Source organism: Sinocyclocheilus grahami, unplaced genomic scaffold (assembly GCF_001515645.1).
Source record: "Sinocyclocheilus grahami isolate Dianchi unplaced genomic scaffold, SAMN03320097.WGS_v1.1 scaffold19.1, whole genome shotgun sequence".
Lineage (NCBI taxonomy): Eukaryota > Metazoa > Chordata > Actinopteri > Cypriniformes > Cyprinidae > Sinocyclocheilus > Sinocyclocheilus grahami.
This window is the reverse complement of record NW_015505198.1, coordinates 1084095-1093818: the sequence shown is the minus strand read 5'-3', so window position 1 is coordinate 1093818 and position 9724 is coordinate 1084095. Positions and strand designations below refer to the sequence as shown.

The window sequence follows — 9724 nt, the reverse complement described above, 5'->3', positions numbered from 1 at the left end:
AATATATATATATATATATATATATATATATATCAGGGGCATTTCCTCCGAGGAGGCAAGGGAGGCAGTGTCTCCTCTCCTCAAAAGTGGATGAGAAAATAATCGATATTACAAAAATAAAACAACGCAAATATGACTAAATATGACATTAAAAGTCTAAAAGTCACTCGTTTTTATAAAGTAACACTGTCGAGTAGAGCCGGAGGCTTGCCTCTCTTCTGTCCATAGACTTTCTACAGAGGCCCTAAAGCGTGCCGTGACTTTTCTGGAGGCTCACTGAAAGGAATGGGGGAAAGTCACGTGAGAGGAGGCAATGCCTCCGTCGTGCTATAATTGGATATGATCAGTTATGATTGGATGTGATTGGTTCATTTGATAAATCCTGCCTCTTGTTTTCGTGTGAGCTCTCGGCTGAATGAAGAAAATGATGGCGTTATTGACTAATTAAACAACTGCTTGGATATCACTGCTTTGTGTCACATCAAAATGAAACATGAAATGACTTGAAAACGTGATGACTGTGTCAGTTTTTAGTGAGCATTCAGCTTGATGAAATGAAAGAAAGATATATCTTCGTGCCTGTGACAAAGTTTACAGGGCTTTTATGACGATGACCCGAAAATAAGTTGACAATTAAAAAGAACAGCTGAATATCAATTCACAAATAAAACACTGAGTGTCTATTTACAAGTGCAAATAGCCCACCTTGTTGGCAGAGGCTATTTACACTAACTCCGCCCATCGACGTGTGATTAGAAAGCATTACAAAAGACTCGTCTAATAACAGTTCCAGTGGCGCAGATGCTAAAGTACGCGTTGAAGTCGTTTTTAACGCGATCAACCGGGGTTCGAATCGTGTTTTGCCAAACTTTTTTTTCCTACTTTTTCAAATCAGATATCACATTGTTGTTATTGTTATTATTGCATATTGTTTTATAATGTGCTACAATACTGAGGTGCAGATAATTGCCACTATCTGCAATAAGTAGTATAAATAGCAGAAAATCCTGCTAGGTGTAAATATATAAATCTATAGCTATTTGCACTTAGTGTAAACATTAAGTGTAACAAGGTCATGAATTTTATATATATATATATATATATATATATTTAGGTCTACAGTATATATAACTGCCTCCTCATTTTATAACACACACACATAAATATATATATATACATACAGTATTTTGTTTTCGCAGGAAGTGTTATATGTTATGGTATTATTATATTAGTATATCAATTAGATTAACATTAATATATTTAATATAATATATAGATGTAATAAATGTGAGAAAATTAATAAATGTGTGTAAAATATATTTAAAAAATTTTTAGCATTGTAAATTTTGCCTAATTAGACTATCTAGCTAGTTTGGGACCAAATGTTGGTTTGTGGTTATTAAAATATATTTTAATATTAAAATAATTTGGGTAACAGCATTGAATGGTTAAACTTGTCAAATGCAGACAACAATTGACAAAACAGAATAATATTTGGCAAAATAGAATGATATTTGGATTGCAGCAATATATATATATATATATATATATATATATATATATATATAAAATACAGATAGGCACCAGTCTGTATAGCACCACCAGTTTACACCATATTTACTGTAAATGTGGATTTATGAATGCTGATGATCTAAAAATGGTCAAATATCATTGGCTTGGCTAATGTATTGGTCTCTCACTATCCGTGAGTCATTTTCAAGCATTAGACTCATCAGTTTTGTCTCTGTGTTGCAGTAATGCCGTATAACAGCGCCCATCACTGTGTGGTTGAGGTGGAGAACTTCCTGCTTTTATTGGGTGGAGAAGACCAGTGGAACCCTAATGGTAAAGCATGAAGCTAAATACAACAACTTAATGTTATCACAGAGATTGATTTCCTTATAATTCATTACATGTGCCTGAAATGTTTTATAGTATCTTTTTAAACAATGTTTGTAATGTGTGGAATAAAACTAATATGTGTATCATCTTCACAGGCAAGCATAGCACTAACTTTGTAAGTCGGTATGATCCGAGATTCAATAGCTGGATACAACTACCGCCCATGCAGGAGAGGTATGATGCCTTCTGAAAATGACTTATTATTCATTAAATAATAAGAGCTCTTCCTAACATGGCTATAATTATTTCTTAAGCCTTTGTGATGAATTTTTTGCTCTTGGCTGCGACGGGGATATTTGTTGTAAACAGTCTCTACGTTGACTGATTTTAAGAGACGATCTTTTCATCTTGTCTTTGTTTCAGGAGAGCGAGTTTCTTCGCTTGCTGCCTGGATAAGCACTTGTATGTTGTTGGGGGAAGGAACGAGACAGGTTATCTGTCTAGCGTTGAAGCCTTTAACCTTGAGACAAATGAATGGAATTACGTTTCGTCTCTTCCACAGCCGCTGGCTGCACACGCAGGCGCCGTGCACAATGGGAAAATATACATCTCAGGTTTGACGATACACCTCACCCAAACAGTGAATTAATCAAAGTGTCTGAGACGTTGCTAACAGGTGCCATTACAGAGATGAAGTCTACAAGATATTTTGAACATTTTAAATACATTTTAAATTCAACATAAAATGCATTTGAAAACCATTTTAGTATTTCTAAGTAAAACAATATGTTAAAACAATGTTGGAAAGGATTTGAATTTGTCCATTTGCTGTTCCACAAAAGACAAACATCTTTCTTTGGAATAGCACGCACTGATGAATTGTTCCTGTAGCCCAAACAGTAGAGCACTGTGCTTGCAACACCTAGGTCATGAGTTTCATTCCCAAGCAATACACGAACTGATAAATCAGATTATATCTTTAATGCAATGTAAGTCACTTTGGATATAAAAAATAATAATAAATAAGACCAGGAACGATATTCTTTTTCACAAAAATGCTAATTAATGTTATCGCACTCGACTAAAACCTACTTTGCTCGCACATGTTATATCTACTTCCCAATTTGTATTTATTTATATATTTACTTATTGGATCATTTTTGTAATTTTGGGGTATTTTTTTCCACCTTAGTTTACCATTTACAGTGTTCCCAGTCAAAAATGACTGGCCTACAAAAAAATTGCTTATTAAATTTCTCGTTATATTATTACCAAAGATTCAATATTTTTATCAACTTGTTTTCTTTCAATTAGCACAGGTTTTATATCTGTTTTTGGAACTGACAGATCGTAGGCCTCACTGATCTTCTCTTAAGCACATCCGTTTTTGAGTAAATGATGCCAAAATGATCCACAAATAATGCTTTTTTTCACTCAAAAATTGAGGTGCATAAGCTCAGATCAATGCGGTCTATCATCAGTTAATTCTAAAAAAATTAAAAAATAAAAACTTGACAAAAAGGTTGAATCCAAGATTTGGTGATGATATGGCATATTCAACATTTACAAGCATTTTTCAGCTGATTATTTTTGACCGGGAGCAACAAATTAGGTTTCTCAGCACACAACAAGGGTTAAGAAAGTAATATCCCGTCGATTTTAATTCCATGTTGACTTCATTTTTTGTAAATCTCTCTTTGTGAATCTGTGTGCTTATCTTGAAACTGGTATTGTGTATGTTATGCTTCAGGTGGCGTTCACAATGGTGAATACGTGTCTTGGTTGTACTGCTACGACCCCGTGATGGACGTGTGGGCTCGGAAACAGGACATGAACACCAAGCGAGCCATACACGCTCTTGCAGGCATGAACGACCGCCTCTACACTATTGGGGGAAACCACTTAAAGGGTAATTTCTATAGCCGTAACCCAAATCTCAGCAGCGGGGGAGGCACTTACTGTGTACGCAACAGTAATCAATACAGTTCCTTTTGTGATTCGATTCCAAGTAACACTTATACTCCTCTGCAGAGTAAGAGCTTGGCATATATGCTTGGGGTTTCCCCTGATCTCTTTCTGTGTGTAGGATTCTCTCATCTGGATGTGATGCTGGTTGAATGCTACGATCCTAAAGCAGATCAGTGGAGCATCCTGCAAACGCCCATCTTAGAGGGACGCAGCGGGCCTGGGTGTGCTGTTCTTGATGACAGTATTTACTTGGTGGGAGGCTACAGTTGGAGCATGGTAAACACATCTTACACTTAGCAATAGATAGATAGATAGATAGATAGATAGAATGAAATATATATGTAATCTAATAGGTATATACAGTTCCTGCAAACGCCCATCTTAGAGGGACGCAGCGGGCCTGGGTGTGCTGTTCTTGATGACAGTATTTACTTGGTGGGAGGCTACAGTTGGAGCATGGTAAACACATCTTACACTTAGCAATAGATAGATAGATAGATAGATAGAATGAAATATATATGTAATCTAATAGGTATATACAGTGTGTGTGTGTACTTGTTTATGCTACATTGTGGGGACCAAACGTCCCCACAAGGATAGTAAAACCTGAAATTTTTGACATTGTGGGGGCCGGCCTGCAGGAAAATTAAAAAAAAAAATAGTAAATGATGTTTATCTGAAAGTGTAACAATGCAAACAGGTTCTGTTGCCAAACAGTACGTGTGTGTGTACTTGTAAATTGTATTTAATTATTAATTATTAAGTTTAATAAAATTAATAATTTATTTTTATCCGTTTTTTATTATTTTATTTAAAAAATTGTGTACATGTACTGTATATAACATTTTTATTTTAGAGAAAAATCATGTAGAAAATAAAAATTAATTTAATAGATAGATAGATAGATAGATAGAATGAAATATATATGTAATCTAATAGGTATATACAGTGTGTGTGTGTGTACTTGTTTATGCTACATTGTGGGGACCAAACGTCCCCACAAGGATAGTAAAACCTGAAATTTTTGACATTGTGGGGACCGGCCTGCAGGAAATTAAAAAAAAAAAATAGTAAATGATGTTTATCTGAAAGTGTAACAATGCAAACAGGTTTTCTGTAAGGGGTAGGTTTAGGGGATAAAAAATATTGTTTGGTCAGTATAAAAGTAATAGAAGTCTATGGAAAATCCCCACAATTCATAGAAACAAACGTGTGTGTGTACTTGTAAATTGTATTTAATTATTAATTATTAAGTTATTTAATTACTTTAATAAAATTAATAATTTATTTTTATCCGTTTTTTATTATTTTATTTAAAAAATTGTGTACATGTACTGTATATAACATTTTTATTTTAGAGAAAAATCATGTAGAAAATAAAAATTAATTTATTAATTAACAAAAAATATTATTAATTATTTATAATTAAATTATTTATAAATTAATCCTTTTTTGTATTTTAAAATTGTGTGCATTTATTTACCATACCAAGTAAAAAAAAAGTCTAAAAATGCAATAAAAACAAATTATTAAATGCCCTTATATACAATCAAAAGTAATTTAAAGATGAAGTGTGTAATTTTTCTTGTTAGTATCGCAGTTAATTTTGTTATATAGTATCGCAATTTAATATTCGCAGAGTCAATTGTAAGTAATTTGCTCTGTTTGATCAAATTTTTCAATCACTCAACATTGCAAAACAGGCTCAGCCAATGGTGTCAGGTTGGGGGCAGGACTAACTGTTTGACCGACCAGTGGCAGATGGGTTCAGGAAACCTGTTCGGAAACAACCCCTATGTTTGCAATTCTGATAATGAAAGCGGTGCAGAAATTACACACTTCACCGTCACCTAAAATCTTTCAGGATTTTAAACACTAAAAGAAACTTCATATTAGAGCTCTAATAAATATTACACATAATCCAGTTGGACATTTTGACTGGGTTGTCTAAGATTGTACTGTACAAACATGAAATGCATAAAGAAGCATTCTGAAGTATTGAATGAAATATAGTATGAATAACTCGTCAAATATCTCTTGCAGGGGGCGTATAAGTCATCCACCATTTGTTACAGCCCAGAGAAAGGCACATGGACAGAAATGGAAGGAGAAGTGGCTGAACCTTTAGCCGGACCGGCCTGTGCCACAGTCATACTGCCAACCTGTTTACCATTTAACAAATAACTATATAGAACGCCGAATAATGCGGCCGAGAAGAGGAAAACCTGTCGGGATGGAAAGTCAGTCGAGACTCTCCCTATGGAACGCCCCCAGCTTTTGAACAGGAGGTGATGAGGTGTACAGATTATTATTTTTTTACTGGTCTGACAAGAGCACTTTGTTTCTTTCATACCTAACAGTTTTAAACTGATATAATCATCGACTTTACGTATTTGATGCTTACGTGTGTTGACATTCAGCTGCTCACATTCAATGCTTTTTTTTATCATAAATGTTTTGACATAGCACGCATAATTTTTAAAAAAAAACAAATCGATATAGCTTTCATACGTACTTTGTATTTTGTGGAAACCGCCGATCAAAGCCAATGTTGAAGTGGGTTGACAAAGGAATATTCATGTTTTTTCAAGCAAAACTCATGATTCTGTGTACACTGTAGAGTAGATATCAGCTGTTTAATATATATATCACACCATGTCTGCTTGTTAGATATTGTCGCCATACTTGAGTGGCACATTGTTATTTGTACAGATGAGAGGGGCATAAATGTCAATTATAAAAAAAAACGCATTTCAGTAAAACACAAGTTATGATTTGTTGTTTGAACAATCAGTATATTATTTATTTAGCCATGTGGTATAGATGCATGGTGTGAAGTGGAAAGCTTATTGTGTTTTACTGTGGGTACATATTTGTTTATGTTAATATCTGTTCATATCTCACAGTGCCTATTTTTAGCATCAGGCTGCTTTATTTCATAAAATTTCTCATTATAAGAATCAGACCTTTTAAATCGAGTCAAAATCATATAAATTATTGGCCTGATTGGTTTCTCTGAGACGTGATATGAAATCTGAATTTGTTGCACTGGTGTTTGTTGGCCCTTTCGATGAGAAAAGGGAATGTTTTTCATTGTTGTAAATAATCGCTTGCAGTGGAACATTTTTGTGCTCATAGGATTTATTCTCAAATCCTGTTATGTTCTTTACATTTAGTCTATGAAAATAAAACTGAATTTCTGGATCAATAATCTGTCTGGGCTCCCCCACAACAACACAACACTCCTATCTAAAATGTTTTTTTTTTTTTTTTTTTTTTATAAAATTGTATTTATTCATTTATTTTATTTTTCTAAAATATATTTATTTTTTTACCACACATTGGTAAAAGGTAGCATACAAAAATATCAAACCATTGATTTTTAACTAGCAGATATTGTAATTAATGATTGCATTATAATTTACAAAAGGAACGTTTGTCCTGGAGTTTTATTCATTTATTCATTCTTTCACTCAATTTCATTTAATTGTTAGGCTGATATTATAATGTGCATTTTCTTTTTTTAAATCAACTGAATTGGATCTAAAATACAGGCATTTTCACTAGTGATCTCAGACTTTGGGACTCATTGTATATTTTTTTGCTAACACTTTACTAAAATGTTATTTATGCAAACAAAGTGGACATTAATATGAACTAAAAATGAAAAATAGTTTTAAAGCCTACTGATTCATTTTAACATTAAAAAGTTACATACATTAATGCATTATGAAGATCAGCTATAATGCAGTAGGCTAAATTAAGAGAAACCCGAATTAACACATGATATACATTTTTTTAGTTAATATGTTAACGTATAAAGCCTTGTTGTGTTGCCAATGGGATTTATGTGTACATCAATATTTTATTCAGAGGATAAAGTCAGGCAGTCCTGTCATACACTCTCCTGTACAGCAGGTGGCAGCGGAGCACCCGACAGCGCATGCGCGTCCAAACAGAGACGAAGAAATGTTTGTGTACATGTGACCCTCCATGTGATAGGAAATTAATGTTGAAATAAAGTAACGCCTCATATATTCATTTATTAACGCGGTACCAAAAAAAATCATTATCGTGGATCGTTAGTAATTTGATCGATAATAAATTCACATACTTTACAACTAAACTTCAGGTCTCTTTGTTTATGACTAGTGTTTGTAAGTGTTTCATGTTTAAGAAGCTGTCATATGCTGTCTTAGACTCTGAACCCAAAGCCCATCCAATAAACTACTTTAAAAGTTTGACATAAGCAAAAAAGTCAGATTTGACAGTCTGAAGGTCTCTTAATACCTGTAGCAAACGTTCACCATGCCAGCCATGAAGAACAGCAGTGTGAAAAGGTAAGACATGAACTGACATCTCCATGTATGTAGAGATTAATAATGTAATAGAAAACAAGAATGCAGCTGTTTTTCGGCTTGATGACATTTTGAACCCTATATTTTAACTGAACTATTTAACCTACTGTCACTAATTGTCACCAAAGCTGTGTGGATGTGTTTTTCCTCAAGACCAAAGCTAGACTGGAGGTTTGTCCAAAGATTCTGCAGAATCCTGAAGATCCTTTTCCCATCCTGGTCCAACCAGAGTGTCCGAATGTTCATGACGCTTCTTGGAGTCACGCTTTCAGGTATTAAACTTTTAACATCTGAGTTATGACAGCTTGTTTTGTCTTCTCTCTGTGTTTGTTCACTGGTTTTCTTTTATTTCAGTTCAGCTTGTGATTTATCAAGTGGGTCTTATTCCGAGTCAGTTCTACGTGGTTCTGTCTGAGAAGAACTATGGGAAGTTGAAAAATCTGGTGCTGTTTGCGGTTATGCTTATTCTGATTAATTCAACGGTGAGTTTGGTCTGTTATTTATATAGTTTTCTGAAAGTCACTTTGGGTAACTGCATCTGCTAACAACTCACTGTACTTAGTGGTAACCCTATTATGTAAAAAAAAAAAAAAATCTGTGAAAATTTTTTTTATAGTGGAGGTCAAATTGACTCACAAACATCATAATCGTAATAGAACTTTTGTAATCACATTCCATACATCAACCAGTATTTCCGACAATTCAAACATTGAAATGGGTTAAATTGATAACATAACAGGGCTGGAAGGGATGTACTACACTTGTAATAGAATTACTATATATAGCTTTGGATAAATGCGTCAGCTAAATACTCATAATAAATCACTATTCCGCAATCAATCTGTTTCTCAGCTGAAGAGTCTGGACCAGTACATCTCCAGTCTGCTGTATGTCAGCTGGAGAAAGTCTTTGACTGAAGAACTCCATAGCACATACTTCAAGGGACGTGTTTACTACACCCTCAACGTACTGTGCAAAGACATCGACAACCCGTAATGTATTCACACAACATTCATTTACAGGTACATCTAAAAAAATTTGAATATCATGAAAAAGGTCAATATTTTTTGTCACTCATTTCAGAAAGTGAAACCCATATATTATATAGATTCATTCCACATAGAGTGAAATATTTCAAGCCTTTATTTCTTTAAATTTTGATGATTATGGCTTACAGATAATGAAAACCCAATATTGTTCAATATTGGAAAGTCATGGTGTCACACCCTAATCAGCTAATTACCTCAAAACACCTGCAAAGGTTTCCTGAGCCTTTAAATGGTCTCTCAGTCTGGGTCAGTAGGCTACACAATCATGGGAAAGACTGCTGAATTGACAGATGTCCAGAAGACCCTCCACAAGGAGGGTAAGCCACAAAAGTTAATTGCTAAAGAAGCTGGTTGTTCACAGAGTGCTGTATCCAAACATATTCATAGAAAGTTGAGTGGAAGGAAAAAGTGTGGTAGTTAAAGGTGCACCAGCAAGAGTTTGGTTGAGCTTTACAAGGAGTGGACTGAGGCTGGCGTCAGCGCATCAAGAGCCACTACGCACAAACG

At 34.3% G+C, this 9724-nt stretch overlaps 2 protein-coding genes across 4 annotated transcripts in view; both read left to right on the top strand.

The window, feature by feature from the left end:
* Positions 1 to 6554, top strand: part of klhl14 (kelch-like family member 14) — a 16751-nt gene extending 10197 nt beyond the window's left edge. For both annotated transcript variants that reach the window (XM_016237229.1, XM_016237219.1), the window contains 6 exons: positions 1756 to 1845; positions 1998 to 2076; positions 2266 to 2456; positions 3593 to 3751; positions 3929 to 4086; positions 5854 to 6554. In XM_016237229.1, the coding sequence (XP_016092715.1) occupies positions 1756 to 1845; positions 1998 to 2076; positions 2266 to 2456; positions 3593 to 3751; positions 3929 to 4086; positions 5854 to 5994 (818 nt within the window). In that variant the 3' untranslated portion in view covers positions 5995 to 6554. The remainder of the gene's footprint in view (positions 1 to 1755; positions 1846 to 1997; positions 2077 to 2265; positions 2457 to 3592; positions 3752 to 3928; positions 4087 to 5853) is intronic.
* Positions 6555 to 7805: 1251 nt separating this feature from the next.
* The window catches only part of abcd4 (ATP-binding cassette, sub-family D (ALD), member 4), an 8160-nt gene continuing 6241 nt past the window's right edge, over positions 7806 to 9724 (top strand). For both annotated transcript variants that reach the window (XM_016238335.1, XM_016238339.1), the window contains exons 1-4: positions 7806 to 8150; positions 8322 to 8440; positions 8523 to 8650; positions 9021 to 9160. In XM_016238335.1, the coding sequence (XP_016093821.1) occupies positions 8119 to 8150; positions 8322 to 8440; positions 8523 to 8650; positions 9021 to 9160 (419 nt within the window). In that variant the 5' untranslated portion in view covers positions 7806 to 8118. The remainder of the gene's footprint in view (positions 8151 to 8321; positions 8441 to 8522; positions 8651 to 9020; positions 9161 to 9724) is intronic.